We start from the raw sequence: 20,765 nt of genomic DNA, 5'->3' as shown, positions 1-20,765 counted from the left end.
TAGATTTTTATAACAAATTTTCCTACCGTGATCTGTGGTTACGAAAGACGCAAAATAAAGAAACTTTAGACAGACGGGAAAACGCAACGTACTGATAAGAACACGATTGAATTTTCCATTTATAGAAAATTTAAGGGTGCAAAAATGCGTTACTGATATTTCCAGTAAAACGGACTAACTACGATAGAACTTCGATAAAAGCTGGAATAAGTCTGCAAGCCGATATCAAGCGCAAACGAGTTATCAGGCTGGAACCACTTAATGCTTTATCGATCTCGTTAGCGTATGAGAAAACCGCGGAAAATAAACGATCCTGGATTAGCAACGATGATTTCAAACTAAAATCAGCAACGTGTTGGTTTACTAATTTAGGATGCGTAGCCAATGCCGTGACCATCATAAATCTTCCTCAACCCCTTGTAAAGTATCACTTAAGCGCGATATCTCCAGAGATTCCACGTTGAGTTTTCTGAAAAATCCTGCTGGACCGTGTGTAGTCGGCTGAACGGAAGATAGAAATCTGATTTGCCCTAGCCAGATATAATCCTTCCTCCATCTCCTTTTCAACGCTCGTTCCCCTATTCTATAGCTGCCTGTCTTTGTTCTCTCTCTCTCTCTTTATCCTGTGCAGAATGCTCGTAAGGGGATCATATGAAACGTTCGTACGGCAGATTGGCAAGAACGATCGTCGCAAGCTCATGTCGAAGATCGATCGATGACCGATAATACGATTACAAATTACGAGCCGTTTAGACACGTCAGCGGATGAAACTGACCAATCAACGACACCATTGTTACCCTATCCGATTTATCGACGACCGAACTGTGAATAGCACGGTGATTTTTGTGCCTATCGACGATGCACTTTTCAGCTGGAAATCAACGTTCGACCGAGATTCACCGGCACACCAGGGAAAAAATTTATATGTGAGCCTGTTTTTCTGCCAGATAGCGCGGCAACGTTTATTGCCAGCCGCGAGAAATTAAATTCAACCTCGGAGCACCAATACTTTTTGTATTCGTTCGTTGGTGCACACTCGATGGACATATCGAATTGCAATGGACAAAACAAAATTGGATAAGATTGTTTTTCGTTCCTCTAGAGGCGACGGATCGTTAAATCGTTGTTATAACACGAGAGCTACCGTTTTCGTATTTTCTATATACAAAAAAAAAAATATGTCTTGTATATAGGATTTATTCTGTTTGTTGCTATCTGTTAAAAAATACTTTATGCGAAAACGTGAAAAACAGTTTTCTTCGAGCAGGTGTAAATAAAAGAAAATAAATCTTTGTATTCGGCAGGAATATTTTTTCACATTGTCGTACTCTACACGAAACAGAAAGACAAAACGCGTTTACATCCTTTTCATACCGTTGGCGATACTTTCGTAATTATTCAAAACGATAGTCGTCTGTACACCACTCTATATTTACTTCTAACGAGAAAATACCGAATTTTCTTCATGGATGAACCTTTATAAAATTATTTTCGGATAAATGGAACAAATGTTGCGTCATAATCAGCTAAGCTAGAATGAAAGCTGAGCAGAGAAATTCGAGTATCACGCGAAGCTGGTCTACGTGATAACCCGTAACAGAAATGCAGTCTGGCAAAGATAGAACAGCTTCTTCCTGAAAGTGTAACACTTGAACACCATGCGTATTTGTAAAATGTCGAGCACTCTTTCGTTTCCAAGCGTGTCGTTCGTGTGCAAGCGAATGCAACGAACGTATACGCAACACGACTACGTAAAATCTTGCTTACCATCATATGCAGATTCTTTGAAAGCATACTACGTCCCATTTGGATTGTGACGCAAACTCTATGCGCGCAAACCATACAAAGGTAGGCACTCAGCCTCGCTTTTCTTCTGTCACTGGCATTGATCATTACGCTATCAAGATCCATCTTGCTGCGAGTTTTTTTTTTACACGTTTTTCTAACGATATTTTGCATAATATATGGTAAATAGAAGTTGAAAGCGTTACAAGCGTCGTATATAAATACAAAAAGTCGCTCACAGCTACGACCAACTTGGAAACATTGGTAAAAATGTATTTCTTAAATTGCTCCTAAACTTCGGTGTACGATCAATCCAGTTTTGTAAATAAAGTGTCCAAAGTATAAGACGATTTTGGAACAAAAGAAGGCGTTCATCAATTGTACGAAAGAACAGAAAGTTTCGCCGCCTATTCGAAATTCACCAAGAAGTTTGGAAACTCTGTCAGCCAACGATAAGACTCGGAAGTTGGCGTTAAGTTCTCCCGGAACCGTGCAGTTCTTTTCTGAAGTGAAATTCATTGCCTGCCGTGCCGCACTGCTTCCGTGTGACACGTCCGGGAATAAGAACAGCCGACATTCGCAACGGATTAATTTCCCGATACATCGTGAACGAGAAAGGAAAAAAAACAAGAAATGCAAAAAAACGAGCGATTTTGTCGATACACGAATTCGTGCGAAACGACAGGTCAGCTCTCTTTCGCCTCTGTTGAATGTCAGAGAAGCCACACGTAATATACACGTGTACCGATTCTCTGTATCGCGCGCGAAATAGTTCAATTTCACGTTGCAAATCAGATTTTTTTCGGGCTTCTTTTAATATACAAGCCGTAGCCATCAATCCGACGTGTACGAACGGGACCGTGTACGAATGTATTCGAACAGAGACGACAGTCCTTTTTCAAAGAGAAGCTATACGAGTACCGTGTACCGATGTAGTCGCTACACGGTTTCTTCCCTACGGATTGATCGAAAGCCAAGAAACGATGTATTGTGACCCGCGATGGATGTTTAGACGTATTCGCTTCGCATTTCGGTCGCGTTCAAATTTCTCCGTGCTGCTTACGAGTTGCATGGAATTTTTTTATGAAACTGTACGCGTTCCTCGTTTTGTAAGTATGTCCTTGGTGTTTGCAAGAAACGCAATAGTCGCCGTTTATACGTAGCTTACTTATCGGAACAAAGCGCTGAAACGTATATGATTCATTAAAAAATACGAAAGGTTCTGCAGTTTGTAATTTGTACAACGAAACATATATATTATATATTGTATAATATTTTAATAATATACGTAATATTTATATAATAGCTATCTATTAAACTCACTTTGATTTTGTTTCATCTCGGTGAACCAGTAAATTCTTTGTATCGTATTACACGTATCGCACGCATTAATATCCGTTCGATGTGTCTTTCTTTTTTGAAGTTATTCGCACATAAAAGTCCAATGGCGTAAAATTGGAGGCGATATTCGTGGCAAAAGTACCGCTCTCTCTGTATTTTTTCCTATTTTTATCATAACTTTGGAATGAAGCTTTAAATGGGTTATGTTTATATAACCGCTTTTGCTTAATTATACCCGTAGAATAAACTGAGAAAGTTTCGACCCTGTGAGATCTTCGCTACGTACATGCGCCGCCAACCTGATCAAGTATCCAAAATTCATGAACACGAATTTGATACTGTTAATATCTCGATATGAATTTTCTGCTATGCTCAGAATCTCAATATCGTGTTGCAGTATATTACAGATAATCGAAATGCTTGTTCGATCTAGGTGAAAGCAACGAAGAAGCATTTAAACAAAAATCGAAGAAAATATTTAGTGCGGAACAAATAACGTGGAAATTTCTAACGATACTGTGTATCGAGACTAATAATTTGCATAGCTTGGTACAATAAAGCACGTGAAGATTCTCTCTCGGACCAGGAGAAATATTCTGGAAATTGAAACGGCGAATATTAAATATCGGAGCACGGGAGGAAAGCGGAGAGATATGCCGGAAATCACGAGTCACTGACGCGACAAACTGGGAGTCTCCGCGAAAATTCAGAACGGCGAATGGTTGGCTAACTGGGAAGACAGCCGTACGTTTCTCAGGATTTATGTAATATCGAGGGCGTGTGCAGCGCGTAACGAGACTATACGAGAAGTAATCAATCGACAAGCAGGGAGGTGTTTCGTGATACGAAGGAAGCAGAATATACGGGCTCGTAATGTCTGGGAAGAGTGGGTCGTTCGTGCCTACCGAACCGCGTAACACTTATCTCTTTCGGCGGGCAAAGTTTCGTTCCCCGGTGCCCGATCGACGGTATTCACCGTTTAAAGAAATCTACTTTTTCCCAGCGGTGCAATTCGTTCAGAAGGAATCTCCGTGCGAATGGAAAAAGACTTTTTCCCCGCTTTTTTTTCTCTTATCAGCTTAACGAGCTTTTCTTTATCCACCCGACGACGCTGCGCCATCCTACCTTCTCTCTTTTCTTTCTTCCGAGTGACACTGGCTTCTGTTCTTCCGCTAGCGAACGTTTTCTTCTATTTTTCACGGTCTCTGCGTACCTTTCCCTTTTCTTGTATTCTTTGATTCCTTGCTGCTTTTTCTCTGCTACGTATCATCCGTTGGCCAGTGACGTCATTTTTTTGCACAAGAACGTTCTCTCTCCTTTGTTGCCTCTTCACCTTCGCCTCTTAACCGTCGTTACTTTCATCATTTTGCACAGACGGTTTTTATTCCTTAACTCATACCGTCGGTTTCACCGTTACAATTTTACCAGTTCTTGTCCTTACTCTAACCCGATCTCTCGTCGCCTTTGTTTGTCCTACGAGTTCTTTTCGTTTGGTTTTTACGCGTCGTCCCACTACTTCTTCCGTCTTTCGCTCTCTATTTTCTGGCTCTTCGTTTCTCGCATTCTTGCTTCATGAGATTATCGCTTCTGGCTTCGTTTCTTCACATGGGAATTTTGCACCGCGTATGAATTAACGCGTGTATTTGTCCTAGCACAAGAAAGTTAGCTACACGCTGCAAGAGAAATAGAGGAATGTTCCGCATGAGTTCATTTATAATTGGTCAAATTATTGAAATTCAACGAATTATCCTAACTTCACGGTATATTTGTGCCATAAAAGGATATTCTGGTATCGACCACGTAATTTAACTAACAACGCAGGTTTTCATTGGCAAGCTCACGATGCGCTCTCATAGGAAACAAGTAAAAAATTTGTAATAAAGCGTGCGATCACATTCTTGCATGATCGTGTACATCGCGTTATTAGAAATATAAACCTGCCGAATCGCACAGCGTTACCGAAGCGAAATCGCAACGATGTCGCATCGTTCATTTGCATCGCATTTTACATACCAATTAAGGCGAAAAGCCGAGACAGCCGGATTTAAAAGTGCTACATTTATGGCTGGTCGATTCCATTCTCCGCAAACAGCTTTTATTTAAATTATATTAATACTCAAATAGAGAAATACGATAATATATTCGCGAAAATGATCCATTTTGGTTTTGACGAAAATACTGGAATGCAATGAATATTAATTCAAAATAATGTACGAAGAAAAAAGTTGTAAGGTAAAAAGATACTTTTTCTTCTAATATACAAATTTATATGCAAATGTCTCCTTGACTCTAATAACAAATAATATGAAACTCGAAAGTATTACACGTAGTATACTTTTCGTCTACTTACCCTCTCACTATTATACTTTATTTCACTCACATTGCGTGGAATCGAGCGGAATCAGCCAGTTTATAAGCTTTAAACATAGAAGCTGCGGTACAGTATCAGCGTAGACTGCGTTTAACTTCGCGAACGTGCTCGATTAGGTATTTCACGGTAACTCACGCCCACGATTCGTATCTTGCGTTGATTCCGCCACGTGGATAATGCTTACGGAATTCCGTTTACTAACGCTAACGAGAGAGTTGCTCATTACGAGCAGTTACTGCGAGAGTGATTCCACGAAACACTTCTTGCTGCTCAACGCGCCTACTTAATCGAGATGCAGTCACGTGACAATCCCCACAGGGAAAACTTGTGAATTAAGTCTGTACATTACGTTTAGCCCTCTAGCCGCAGGCGACCACGAAATCGCCTTCTATTCTATTAAGTTTGACGGGATACGCTCTAACACGTTACATTTTTCGTATTCCGCCAAAAATCTCGTCTTACAGTGTAGTATCGGAGAATATACTACTTAATAATTAAATGATGAATGATGGTTTTTCACAAAGAATTATTTACAAAATACAGATGTTGATTAGACAGGAAACAATGGTTATTTAACATGAACTAATCGCAACAACGTACTATACTTTAGACAACTCCATAATTAATTTGCAACTCTCGTCACAACGAATCCAACGCTCTCTCTCTCTCACTCGCTCTCGGATCACACTCTCTTGACAACGCTAGCAACACTACTCCCGACAACGCTAGCAACACTCTCTCGACAACGCTAGCAACACTACTCCGACAATGCTAGCAACACTACTTCGACAACGCTAGCAACACTACTCCCAACAACGCTAGCAACACTCTCTCGACAACGCTAGCAACACTACCTCGACAACGCTAGCAACACTACTCCCAACAACGCTAGCAACTCTACATCGACAACGCAACCCGCACTCCATGACTTCTCGATTCACACTCTCTGACTTCTCTACTGACACTGACTGAGAATTTGTCTCTCTGCCTTAGCATCCCTTTTGTCCCTTTGTCTTAGTCTCGCCACGCACGTGTTTCGCAACCGCTCGTGGCCACAGTCACGCAAACCTTTTTTCCACGAAACTTTTCAGCTAAAGAACCGACGACACATTGATGGGCCTGTTGCGACCGTTCGCGGAGAGACGCGGTCGCGAGGAAACGCGTCAGCGAGAGTCGTAAATTCTCGCTACGATTCGGTTAATCGACGCCGCGAAATGGTCGCTCCCCGCGTTTCGTTTAGGATAACCGGGATGATTCAATGAGTGCAACGTATTCTACTATTGTAGAATAAATATATATATTTATATCAGAATCACTTACAATGTATATAAGAGATCGGTTTAGATGGTGTCGGAGGTTACCACTAGAGTGTTCGAATTAGATATTATACAATGTGATTAATTTGGACGCGACCGTACAGAGAGTTTTCGACTGCGATTGATCGGTTCGAATGTTAGATTGCGACCTTACGGTGTAGACGTAGTGACTGATTTGAGGACGAAGACGAACTGACTTGATCGTGACGATGCTGTGTCGGAGGTGAGCTAAGGAAGGGTGTGTCTAACGCACGGAATCATCTGATTTGTTGATGACAGTTTTTGGTTGGAGAAGTGAGGGTAATAGAAATTGTTTCTATTGGTTAGTAAGACTATCGATAGACTAGGAAGGGTATTAGCCACCCTCGATGGAAAGTTGGGAGTAGGAGGCATCGCACGTGTGAACACTTAGCGTTCACGTGTTTTCAAGACGTTAACCAGAAACCTTAGAAAACGCTTTCGTGGAAAAGTCCTTGTTTGCGATGAAAGACTTTCGCCAGAGTTTTCTGAGATTTATAGTCAGGCTGCGAGTGTTTTCAAGAGTATGCGATAAGGATGTGCGGGCATCTGGCTGCCATCCGTCCGCGCTGTGAGGTCCGGCTCAGGTAGAGAGTCGGTCGACGTAACATCCTCCCCCCGTTGAGAGGGTACCGATCAAAATGATGTGATTGATTAGATGAGGTGGATCTCGCATTATATCGCGTTGCTGCTGATCAGGTCGGAGTCATCTGGTGTCGATCTGCTCGGTAGTGGTACTATCCGCTTGATGCTAGCTGGAGACAGTTGGATGGAGCATCCCTGTCGAAGAGCGATGACTTTGGATTTTGTGGCGGTTGCGATCCCTTTGCTCGTTGACATAAAATGGTTTGCAGTGGTTGATTCCGAGGCTGATGAACGGATGCTGTTCCACTCGGAGAGTCCAGATTATATCTGGAAAAATAACAGAGTTATGATAATCTGACAAGTATGTTGTTTATGTCCTGTTCGGGAGTCGGAGTCTCGACCGTCGTGATCCTTGTGGTTGTACGGAAACTTGCGGTTGTGATTATTGACCCAGGAAGTGTCCTTGGATGATCGTGGACCGTCTCGGTCCTGGAATGTAGTGGACCAGCTTGATCCAAGAGGTAGCGTTGAACGGAATTCCAGTGTTGCTTGATGCTGTTTCGTTTGACACGATGCGGGGTTCTGTAGTTGATTGGGAGGCTTGGCTCCCCCCGATGAGTCGCCCGACTCGAGTTCTCCCAGTGATGTTCCTTGGTAGGTAATGAACGTTGGGTGTCGCGGCGTGGTTGGGATCCTAATGCCCCCTCGTCTCAACTGCTGATTGTCCGGATTCCTTGAAGTCAGGATGGATTGGCAGTGGGACAAGTCTTTTGATGCCTCGATCCACGATGTTTTTCGCCGTTTGAATCGTAGCCGTTCGGATGACACCATCGTCGCCTGGATGGACCTTGATAACTCGTCCCAGAGGCCACTGCATAGAGGGCACATTGTCCTCTCTGAGGATGACGATTGCGCCTTCCTGGATGTTGTGCCCACCTTTGTTCCATTTGCTGCGGTTGCTCAATTCGTTTAAATATTCCTTATGCCAGCGATTCCAAAAATGTTGCCTGATCTGCTGAAGATGTTGCCATCTGGAGAGCCGATTGGAAGGGACGTCTCTGAAATCTCGCTCCCGTAAACTCATTAGTGAATCGCCGATGAGGAAATGGCCGGGAGTGAGGACTAGGAGATCGTTCGGATCGGAGGATATCGGAGTTAACGGTCGTGAGTTGAGGATTGCCTCGATCTCAATAATGAGGGTGTTGAATTGTTCGAAGGTGAGTAACTCGTTGCCGATTACGCGTTTGAGATGACGTTTAAATGACTTTACCGCTGCTTCCCAGAGTCCGCCGAAGTGCGGGGTATGAGGGGGAATAAAATGCCATTCAATGTGCTTATCTGACAGAAATGAGGCCACCTTGGAATTATGATCGTTCGATCGTAGGAGTTCGTGAAGCTCACGTAATTCGTTGTTCGCCCCAACAAAGTTTGTGCCGTTGTCCGAATGGATGGTAGAGCAAAACCCGCGTCGAGCGATGAATCTTCGGAGTGTGGCGATGAAGGCCTCGCTAGTGAGATCGCCGACGAGTTCGATATGCACCGCCTTAACCGCTAAGCATACAAAGATGGCAACATATGCCTTGACCTGGCGGCGGTTGCGATCTCTCCTTTCCTTGATGTGGAATGGTCCGCAGTAGTCGACGCCGACGTTCGTGAATGGGCGTGACTCGGTCACTCTCGCCTCAGGTAGATCACCCATAATGTAATCCACCGGCGGTGGATGAGCGCGGCAGCAACGGACGCAGCTCTTGATCGTATGCCAAACTTGACTTCGACCGTCGATGGGCCAGTATCTTCGTCGTACGGCGTACAGCGTGGCTTGTGTTCCTGCGTGCATGTGGACGTTGTGTGCATGATCGATGATGCGTGCTGTAACATATGACTTAGGCAAAATTATCGGATGTTTTTGAGGAAAAGGTATCAGTGAATGACTAAGTCGGCCGCCTACGCGTAATATGCCTTCCTTATCTATGAACGGGTTGAGTCGCGTGAGCTTTCCCTTTATTGTTGCGTCTCGATCCTTCTGGAGCGCACGTATTTCTGCGGAAAAATAGATGCCTTGCAGTAGTTTGATGATCTTGTTGTGGGCTGTATTTAATTCAGTTGCCGTGATGGGTGTAGTCGGATTGTTTTTATGTTTCCAACGGAGACAGCGAGCGATGATCCGGATCAACTTAGGCCAAGATGAATACCTTTCTAGAAATCCATGATCGGCGGGGGTTGCGGACATACAGGTTGCTCGTTTTTGTTCCGGTAACTCCGTTAGTGGTGGCAGTGTACATGTCGGCCAGTGTTCTTCAGATAGTTGGAGCCATTCAGGACCGTGTTGCCAAATAGTCGGGCGTAGAAATTCTTCAGGCGTTTGTCCTCGCGAGATTAGATCCGCGGGATTGTCGTTGGTCGGAACATGGCACCAATCGTGCGAACTAGTTCTAGTCTGGATTTCGGAGATTCGGTTGGCCACAAACGTTTTCAGTGTGTGAGGAGACGTGCTTATCCAATGGAGGACGATGGTGGAGTCGGTCCAGTAGACGGCTCGAGACACATTGCGCGATAGAGCCTGTTGTATGGTAGACATCAGGGACGTAAGAAGAAGGGCTCCGCACAATTCAAGCCGAGGAATGGTTTGGGACTTGAGCGGGGCTACCCTTGATTTTGCGGCTAAAAGCTGGACCTGCACGTGGCCGTCAGGATTAATGGTTCGTAGATAAACGCAAGCTCCGTATGCTTTCTCGCTTGCATCGCAGAAACCATGCATTTCGATTTCTTTTGCGGATCCGATTATTGCCTTGCGTTGGAACGAGATATTGTTCAGGAGCGCTAATTGGGAATAATAGCGGCTCCATTCGGAATGGAAATCTGCGGGAAGTGATTCATCCCAATCGACCTTCAGTGCCCAGACTCTCTGTAGTAATATTTTTGCTCGAACAATTACTGGCGCGAGTAGTCCTAAAGGATCGTAAATCCTAGCGATTACGGAGCTGATCGATCGTTTGGTAACGTGAGGAATATTGGCCATGGCGGCGACTGAGTAAAGGATTGAATCATCGGAGGACCTCCAATAAACTCCAAGTGTCTTTAATGGTTGGGACTCACCCAATTGTAGGTTTTGGTTTATGTCGTGGTCCGATAGTCCGTTGAGTAGTTCGCGGTTGTTGGATGCCCATTTTCTGATTTTCAGGCCGGCCAGTTGGAGAAGTTCGGTGAGTTCTGTTCTGATTGACAACGCCTCGCTCATCGTGTCAGCCCCGGTAAGGGCGTCGTCGACGTAGAAATCCCGCTGCAGGACTGACGAAGCTCGCGGAAATCGATGTCCTTCATCGTTTGCCAATTGTTTGAGACATCGGATAGCTAGGTAGGGTGCGGCCGACAGGCCGAACGTGATGGTGTTGAGTTGATAAGTTTCGATTTCGCCGTTCGAATTGCGCCACAAAATTTTCTGATACTTACGATCTTCCGGGCGTACGAGAAATTGTCGATACATCTTCTCGATATCACCCGTGAGAACATACTGATGAGAGCGGAATCTCAAGAGAATATCGAATAAGTCCTCTTGTAACTTCGGTCCTGTGTGAAGGGTGTCGTTCAAAGAAACTCCGGTGGTGCTCGGTGCGGATCCGTCGAACACGACGCGGAGCTTTGTAGATGTGCTCGAGTCCTTGATTACGCCGTGATGTGGCAGATAGTGTTCATCGGCTGATTGATGATGTGATGCGATTGTCGTCATGTGCCCTAATTCCAAGTATTCCTGAATTACCGCCCGATATGCTGCTTCGAATTTCTGATCGCGTTGGAATTGGCGCTGAAGAGAGGCGAGTCGTTTCATCGCCATTGTTTTAGTTGATCCGAGTGAGGAAAGTTTGTCGTTAAACGGGAGTGCGACGATGTATCGCCCTTCGCTGGTGCGTTGGACGTGCGCTTGAAAGTGTTCCTCGCATTGTCGATCCGCTTCTGACACGTGTTTTGTTTGTGGTCCCTCGTCGAGTTCCCAAAAGCGAGTAAGATCCGTTTCAAGATCTGCTGTGAAGGTGTGAAATGCCCTGGCCGTTGACGGGAAGACCGGGCTCCCCCCGATGACCCACCCGAAGTGTGTTTTTTGTAAACGGAGGTCGGGGCCTGTTGGCGGATTAAGGTTGATTTGGCCGACACATAGTGATGCAATGGTGGGCCCTGAGCTCAGCAAAATATCGATTGGGGATGGTAAATGGAATGTTGGATCGGCAAGATGGATATTCTTGGGTATTGGGATTGTTGATCGGTCTATTGGTTGATCCGGAATGGATGTCGAAATTGTTGGTATGATGAGAAATTTTAAGGTGCGTTGGTAGGTTCCGTTAGTGGATGTGATCGTGGCTGTAATAAAACGATTTGACGTCGTGGATAAAACATCGAGGGCTTTGATTGAGATGGAACACTTCTGTTGCGGAAGTCCTAAAGAGTTTGCAAGGCGTTCGGTAATAAAATTCATACTAGCACCGGTATCTAACAATGCTCGGCAGCGAACTGGTTGAGCTTTATCGTTTAAAATGTTGATGCGTGCAGATATTAACAGGTCGTTGGGTAATGTGGTGACAAAGTCTATGAGCAGTGATTCGGTTTTCCGAGTCGCGTCGGTCTGTGGTTGTCATTGTGTGATTTGTTGTTGGATATCGGATACTGGACTAGGGTACGATTGATTGGGTGATGTACTAGTTGGGTGTTTCGAAGGACTTCTGCCTTTGCCTGGGGGTGTCGTTGCGGGCTCTTCGTTGCTGGAATTGGTTCGATCCGTAGTCTGAGCATCGGATCTATGAAGAAGGGTGTGATGACGTTGTCCGCAAATGCGACAGGACCCGGCGGAACACTGTGGGAGTGTATGTCCTGTCGTCAGACAGTTGGTGCATGCCGATATTTCTTCGGCGGCCCTGATGCGCTCTTCGATGGTTTTCGTTCTAAAGGTTCTACAAGTCCAGATCTTGTGCGGTCCGCTACACATTGGACAAATTGATGACGATCGTGATGTGACAAACGCCTGCCCGCGTGGCTGGCGCGTCGTCCTTGAGGGTTCGCTGAGTAGACTCCGATCGTTCAAGAAATTGAGGAATTCCGTGAATGTGGGGAACGGTGTGTGTTGTGTTTTATCCTTCCAGATGAGATCGGTATCCCGGTCTAATCTAAAGGTGCATAGATATAATAGCACGGAGTCTGCCGTCAAATGTCCGAGCGACTCTAATGCCTTGTAATGCCATTCTAGTTTGGTCGCGTAGGATTGCAGGTCTAGGTGTGCTGTGCGCGATGCGAGGCCTGTGTTGAATATCTCTTGCAGGTGTCTCTGCACGATCTTCTCTGGCCTGTTATACCTTTTCTCTAGTATTGCCCACGCGGCGGAATAATTGGTTGCTACGTTATTCAAAGATGGTATGGTTAGCGCCGCGGCGCCCGTTAAGCAGGATCGAAGATATGTTAAACGTTTGCAGTCGTCGATTCGTGGGTTGTCGTGAACCGTGTTACGAAATTGATTCGCGAAACCTGGCCAGTCCTCGTAAGCACCCGAAAACGTGGGTAACTGAATTTTTGGCAACTCGATGGGTTCCGGCGAGGAAATGTTCGAAGTCGGAACTCGGATCGTCGGCTCTGATTGTTTCGTTGCGGTGTCAATGATGGCCGACGCGTCCCCGAAGATAGTATAGAATGTCCGTTGTAAATTCACGCGATCTTGCTGTGTCGGGCCTTCTTCCCTATCGTCTAGGTCACACTGATTCTTTTTGAATGATGCGAATTCTATCTCTAACTCTTTCAAAGTACGTTGGATGGTGTGGATAGGGCCCCCTTCCTCATAACTGTCGAGTATTGCGCGAGCTATCTCTAATTCTTTTCTGAACGCCTCTCGTTTTAATATCAACTGTTTTGTGCGCTCTTCTAGATTGGGCGCCATTGCTGATTTCGATACTTTGATTGGGCTTACCTTGGAGTTGTGGTATGAGACCGACGTTGTTCCGACGGCAAGATATCGCTTGTTACTATGCAGCGGACTGTGGTTGATGTGCGCTTCGCGAGGAAGGTGATCCTTCCCGAAGGTGACACAATGGTAGAGAAGTTGAATTGGTTGTACTTGCGATGTTGCTGATTGTCCCGCTGCGGCGGGAGGTTGAGTGGTTGCGTTCTTCGACCAACGGGTTGTACCTCTTCGAAGGTGATGCGCCTGGCCTCGCTGGAGTGGTAACGCTTCCGCCAATTATGATGGATTCACGTGGCACTGTATGTTCACTGATAAGTCCACCTTTTCACTGACACGTGATCCGGCTCGAAGGACCAAATGTTGCGACCGTTCGCGGAGAGACGCGGTCGCGAGGAAACGCGTCAGCGAGAGTCGTAAATTCTCGCTACGATTCGGTTAATCGACGCCGCGAAATGGTCGCTCCCCGCGTTTCGTTTAGGATAACCGGGATGATTCAATGAGTGCAACGTATTCTACTATTGTAGAATAAATATATATATTTATATCAGAATCACTTACAATGTATATAAGAGATCGGTTTAGATGGTGTCGGAGGTTACCACTAGAGTGTTCGAATTAGATATTATACAATGTGATTAATTTGGACGCGACCGTACAGAGAGTTTTCGACTGCGATTGATCGGTTCGAATGTTAGATTGCGACCTTACGGTGTAGACGTAGTGACTGATTTGAGGACGAAGACGAACTGACTTGATCGTGACGATGCTGTGTCGGAGGTGAGCTAAGGAAGGGTGTGTCTAACGCACGGAATCATCTGATTTGTTGATGACAGTTTTTGGTTGGAGAAGTGAGGGTAATAGAAATTGTTTCTATTGGTTAGTAAGACTATCGATAGACTAGGAAGGGTATTAGCCACCCTCGATGGAAAGTTGGGAGTAGGAGGCATCGCACGTGTGAACACTTAGCGTTCACGTGTTTTCAAGACGTTAACCAGAAACCTTAGAAAACGCTTTCGTGGAAAAGTCCTTGTTTGCGATGAAAGACTTTCGCCAGAGTTTTCTGAGATTTATAGTCAGGCTGCGAGTGTTTTCAAGAGTATGCGATAAGGATGTGCGGGCATCTGGCTGCCATCCGTCCGCGCTGTGAGGTCCGGCTCAGGTAGAGAGTCGGTCGACGTAACAGGGCCTGTCGGCGCCTCGGCTCGCGACAATGTTTATGGTTCACCCGATATTTTTAGGCCTTTTTGTCCACGATACTACAACAGCATTAATCCTGCTGTGGTCATCGAACGTCTTACCTCTCTGTAATTTTGGTTTCATCCAAGAAGAAGTTTTTACTGTTAATTACTAAAAAGTTTGGTGTTTTTAAAACAGCTTTGGCATAAAATTCAAAGGAGGCGCGTCGGCAATGATTCTTTTGTAGTTTCCTCGAATTTTGGAATTTGTCTAACAATACGAAAGGAAGCAATACGGGTAACATCGATGAGAATGATCGATTAACAAACGAAAAATCAGATTCGTTCGAAGAATCTGAATTAAAACGATATTTTGTATAATGTTTTTAGGTATACATCGTAGGTCACACACCACCAGGGGTGGACGATCGTGAGAGCGGCGCGGCGATGTTGAGCGAACGTCACAATACGAAATATCTCCAGCTGATCCGGTTGTACTCGGACATCATTCGCGGTCAATTCTTCGGTCACTGGCACTCGGACACTTTTCGCGTGGTTTATAGCGATACCGGTACGTGTATACGTCTTGTCCCTTCTTGTTGGCAATACCAACAAGCGTGGCGGTTGAACGCGGTGAATCAACCGAGGTGGTCGGATCGATGCGCAGGCATCGTATCGCGCCCAAAACTCTGTTCAGCCTTTTACGATGTGCGGTTCACCAAGTTGCTGTTCCTCTTTCTTTTTCAGTTTCGTGCGCGCAGCCGTATCTTACATTTGATTCACGCTACGTTTCTGTTCCGGCCTATCTTTCTTCTTCGTGCTTCGAACTTAACAACTCGAATTTTCTTCTTTTTTTACGCGCGTGGAAACATTTAACGTTCAATGCATCGAAATGGAAGTAAAATCGACGTTCGTTCTTTTACTACGTCTTTATCACGATTGTTTCGCTACGCCGTTCGCAAAACGCCACGCTCGTGAATACCGTTGATGCTGTATTCGTGATTTTGATCCTTTCGTTCCCTTTTGTCACGCTGACTTTGGCTTTATCGTATTTCGCTTTTGTCGTTTGCGGGCTGAAGCGCGTCTTTGTTGGCGATTCAATAGCGGTTTGACTTTCCTAACGATCCAACACGTATTGGCTAAGTTTGAACGCGTCCCAGTTCAACCATAAAGGAACGGTGAAAAACGCGTGCCGTCGGTGCTTTATTACAAACTCCGTCACGGATGCGGCTCGACAGTAAAATCTATAAAATGCATTAAGCTTCGAGCAGGTAATTATTCCTATGTAGTTTGCCTGATATACTGATAATGTAGATGTCGATCGCCCGTAATCCAACGAAAGCTTAAACGAGCAATTTATTTTGTTATCCTGAGATTAACGATCGTATATACGTTAAAGCAAAACGTTCTTTGTTAATCTTTCCACTATTTATATATATATATAATTGTATGCAAAAGTTCTTTTACGTTCATACTGCTAATTTCGAAATCTTGCTAATTTTTGCTCCGATTTCTGGAAATAACATAAAACTTTTTGATGTGTTGTCGAAGCATATCAACCTTTGAAGCGCATTAATTTGTTTACATTTTCGTGATTAATTTACGATTACGTTGATTGTCACGTTGTATCTTCTGGTTGATTTATATTATTCTCCGTAGTTTACTGATTCCTGGAATATCCACGAAACGTGTAAACTTTATAATTGTAAATAACAATAATATTAATGTTTCTCCTGGTGAATTTGCAATATCTTAGATTTTCGAAAATAATTTTCACGATCGAATAAACGCCGATGCATTTTTGTCGGTGAAGTGACTGTAAACGCAGGGTGGTTCAATTTTACGATGCTGTATAGGTCCATTCGGTCACGTTCTACTCATATTTTTCAGAGCGTTCCTTCATCGAAACGACCGAGGCCGCGAACGATAATCAATAAATTCCCCGCGTGTGTCGTTCAATAGCCAGGATACTTTTCAGCCGTTTTACAGTCCGCTTTATCGGTCACGCCAGCGAGTTTGGCGCGCTTTTAAAACGTTCCTATCTCTTTTACGTTCACTTACGTTAACACCCTACTCGTTCGGCCACAAATATGTATACACATTGCGACGCGCGGAAAGAATTCAAAGAATAATTGATTTTATCGTGATGACGTTTGTGCCGTTAGGTCTGCCGGTGTCATGGATAATGATGGCACCCAGTATATCTCCGAGCACGCCTGGGGGACCGAACAATCCAGGTTTAAGATTGTACAAATTCGAAACTGCCACTGGTCAGGTAGGTAAAAATGTTCTACGTTACGTGACGTTCGTAGTCTCTGACCGAACGATTTCTATTTATGCGATTTTTCGATTGAAAGAAACGTAGAGCATACGAGATGTTTGGAAAAAGGACCCCTGATACTTAAAGAGCTTATGGTGAGTAAAGCGAAAGATGTCTGATCAACAGAGACTATAAAGCCAATACTTTCTGTGTAAAAACAACTCTTATTAACGCTTGAAGATTAGTACAAATCCTCGTATTTGTAAATGTTTAATATGTCTTCCTCCCATTTCTATACAAAGCTCACATTTATGGATCGTGATTCGACATACAGTAGAACACCGTTTGTAGGAACAAAATTTTAGTCAATGCCGATCGACCGAACCCTCGCCAACGCGAACGAAAAATGCTAGCAGAGAGAACTTTTCTACTTCTATTGCATGTACTTCGACTATATAAACGATAAAGATATGGTTAGACATTGTTTTACTTTTCCGAGTGAGTAAGTACCATAAGGCCTTTAAGTATCTTTTTGTCTTCTGCCTTTTTCTTTTCTAACAGCCTGTATAGGATCCGTCGACCCATCTTCTCTTCTGTTCCGTCGTATTCAGGTGCTGGATTATACGCAGTACTATCTTAATCTGCCGGACGCGAATTCAGCCGGGACGGCAAACTGGTTGGCCGAGTACTCTCTGCTCGAGTACTATGAACTTCAGGAAATTACAGCGATCACTCTTCACGACCTGGCTGACCGATTCACGCAATTCAATGATTATGCTTTCGTCAGGTACGTAAACGGTTCGACCGACAAATTTTTCCATCTGTCTAGCAGAATACGTGACCGCGATCGTATCGTGGACAGGGATCATTGATCATCCGGATTACAACCGCCCTTTCATTCCCTTTATTCCTTCGGGCTCGAGTATTTCGTACGAAAATGTGGAACGTTACTTTGATGTATTTCCACTTTGGCATTTCTCGGTTTTTTCGCGTTCCTCTGCTGCTGCATGGTACGCGATTCGTAATTAAACTGCGGACTTTGAGTTTGAACTATACCTTGTAAAGAAATAGAGCAACGTTGGCGCGATTCAAAAATAGTAGGTACGTTTATATTGTTCTTTTTTCGCCTACTTTTAGTTTTATATTCAAAGTATTTTATATATCATGAATCATTAAAATAGAACATCGACTACGATCGAAAGCAACGATTTTCACATTTAAAACGGTGCAATTCTCACTTTAACCGAGCTCGCTAGATTCTTTGAAAGTTTGCAGCAACATTCAATTTCACAACAAACTTCGTAATTTAAATTCGCTTTAATTTCGCTTTCAAGGCGTCTCGTGCTCATCCCCGCTATCGTAATCGCGTGAAATGGGCGATATCGCGCGAAAGACCTTGAAAACTCTTCCACCGGGGAGGTGCTGTTAACGGATGACTGACGTAGGTTGTTCGTGACAAAGTTGCGCGACCACGCAGCACCTGTACCCGGGGATCAATGTGGGAATTTGCTCGACACTGCGCGGTAACATTTACGTGATCCGATGCGGCGATTGCACGAGCTGGCCGCGACGTATACGCGCCGAACCCGTTGCTGCATTAATAATTTCCATATTTCTCGAGCAATTATCCGGCACGATAATTCCTCGAGCCGCTTGACGCTGATAACTGTCTACCCTTTTCAACGCAATCGCGTCATTACGATGCTAATGACTGTCCCGATACGGTGGCTTGCGTCTCGCAGAGCCTAGCCAGCTCCACGGCTGATTATCTTTCCGCGCACGCGGCCGCTTATATTCCCATAGATACTACGCGGCCAACACGGTCTCGTTGCCGCGGGAAGTGGAGCAGATTTGGGGCTGCGGAGGACCGCTGAACGGAGCTTGCGCTCTCCATCATTACTGCACGGTCACCCGGCTGAACCCAGAAAACTACAGGCAATGCTACTCCTCGTATGCGTACGCACTCGCTTCCACCGGTCCATCCACGCCGCGACTCTACTTCTCGCTGCACCTGCTCGTCCTGTTGGTTTGTGCGCAGCTACTGACGAATCGGTAGGTTGGAATGCCAACGGCCTGGCGAAAGACGTCTGCGTTACAAGCGACCAAAAGCTCAGCTCCCTGCTCTTCCTGATGCGCCGATCACATTTACGTTGGCGATCACCGCGCGCGACCGATCGAACTCGGATGTTGTTTAAGCGGCAGAAAATCTTCGAGCCAATCTCACACTGCCACTGCAGTTGACGATGTCTCGTTCCGTTGTCGCGATATTTGCTCGCAAGGGGAGGAGAGCAGCCGGATAGAGAAGGGAAGGGAGCGTCGGTATGTACCGCAGCGAGTGATTCACTTTGTCTCTGTGTCTGCCTCGATGTCTGTCTCTTTGTCCACGTCTTCTCTCTGTCGTATCACGCGAAGGGGTTTGGACGTCACGGGAAAATGGGACTTCTCAACGCCACAGCGATCTCACGTCACGCGTTCCGCGGGAATTCGTTCGTAGGCTCGAAGCGAGCGTTCCCATCGAAAACACAGTATTTTCTATGTATGCCGAACGACGGGATGATAATCGCCTCGAACGACTGCTTCCTCGCAGTTTAAACGATCGTTTAATTACTCGGTCTACGAAATTTCACGGCATAATTGGCATTTGCTCGGTAGTGGCGAGTGGCTCCGCGATGTAACCGCGATGTAACCTGATGTAACCGCGAGACGAGAGAGGGAGATGATCGACAGGGTAACCCTGAAATATAAACATGGTTCAAACGAAAGCAAATGAAAGAAATCGATGAAACCTTGATGTTGTACTTGCTTCTCTTAAGCGTTTGTGTGCGTTGTTTTAACACGAGAGAATCGTATTTATTAGGGCGCGGCGCGCGCCTAAAATCAGCCGCGGAACACAAAGAACGATCCACGTAATGGAGAACGACGAATTTACGCGATGCATGAAACACACGATCGATCTCGTGAAATCGTTCATTATTCGGTGATGTCGCACGACTCGAATCCACCGTCAACGGAAGGGATGTCGGTGACCCCGGGACGACTGCGTCGAAGCGTTCTTAGCTCCAAGAACCATTATCGTATCGTACCATTTCGCGATTGTCGGAACAATACAGTATTTCTTAATAAACGAGTCATGGATTTGTAACTACTAGTTATGAGTTATTTTAATCCAAACATGATCCTGTTAATCCTTTTCCGTTACGACGATGATCGGGCGTTTTTCTTGTTAGACTGCAATGACATTAAAAGAATAAATACTTTTATACCTGAAACAATGAGAAGATTACTACATGAAACACGTTATGCTATGTACCCTAGCGATGTACTATATATGTCTGCATATAACGAACCGTAGTAATTCCATTTGTTCTAACTTTTATTTTTAATTGGGCGCTAGTTACATTCCGATACAGTTTTTCCAACCACAATGTACATCAACAGGAAAAATAGCCTAAAAGTCAGATCCAGTTATTATTGTACTATAAATAACGGTAAAAATAACGACTACCTGACTCCATCTTCGAGCTGCTGCCATCTTCAGATGATTTGCTATTGTTCATTTTCTACGAGAATGTAATGCGATCTGATAGCCCGGAAAAAACGAAGGACCAATCTGGAGGTATCGATCCTTGTTTTCTGACTTTCTTATTAACGAACTTTCTTATCTCTGCCGTATTGTGTTTTACGAATCATTAAACGTTATGATATTTTTCAGGAAAGCCATTTTTCTTCGTATCTATTTCACTCAGTGCAGAATTAATTACATTCCTAAAATCATTTGTTTTAATATCATAAAAATTTCAAGTTCGTCAATATTTTCTACATCTTTAACAGTTTTTACATTTATTCGTATTATTTCTCGTTGCTTTGTAATATCCATTACATATTTATCTTTATTTTCAATATTTATGTTTCTTAAAAATCGTGTGTATCGAAGAATAGGCATAACGCATTCTACTAAGCAAACTGAAATATTTA

General features: G+C 44.5%; 1 protein-coding gene across 7 annotated transcripts in view; it reads left to right on the top strand.

Annotated features, from left to right (window-relative positions):
• LOC132911688 (acid sphingomyelinase-like phosphodiesterase 3a) overlaps positions 1–19,932 on the top strand; it is a 59,555-nt gene extending 39,623 nt beyond the window's left edge. For all 7 annotated transcript variants that reach the window (XM_060968495.1, XM_060968496.1, XM_060968494.1 and 4 more), the window contains 4 exons: positions 14,921–15,101; positions 16,696–16,805; positions 17,402–17,577; positions 18,594–19,932. In XM_060968495.1, coding sequence (XP_060824478.1) covers positions 14,921–15,101; positions 16,696–16,805; positions 17,402–17,577; positions 18,594–18,846 — 720 coding nt within the window. In that variant the 3' untranslated portion in view covers positions 18,847–19,932. The remainder of the gene's footprint in view (positions 1–14,920; positions 15,102–16,695; positions 16,806–17,401; positions 17,578–18,593) is intronic.
• The last annotated feature ends 833 nt before the right edge of the window (positions 19,933–20,765 follow it).

The sequence above is a fragment of the Bombus pascuorum genome, chromosome 11 (genome assembly GCF_905332965.1).
Source record: "Bombus pascuorum chromosome 11, iyBomPasc1.1, whole genome shotgun sequence".
Lineage (NCBI taxonomy): Eukaryota > Metazoa > Arthropoda > Insecta > Hymenoptera > Apidae > Bombus > Bombus pascuorum.
This window is presented reverse-complemented; position numbering and strand designations above follow the sequence as displayed.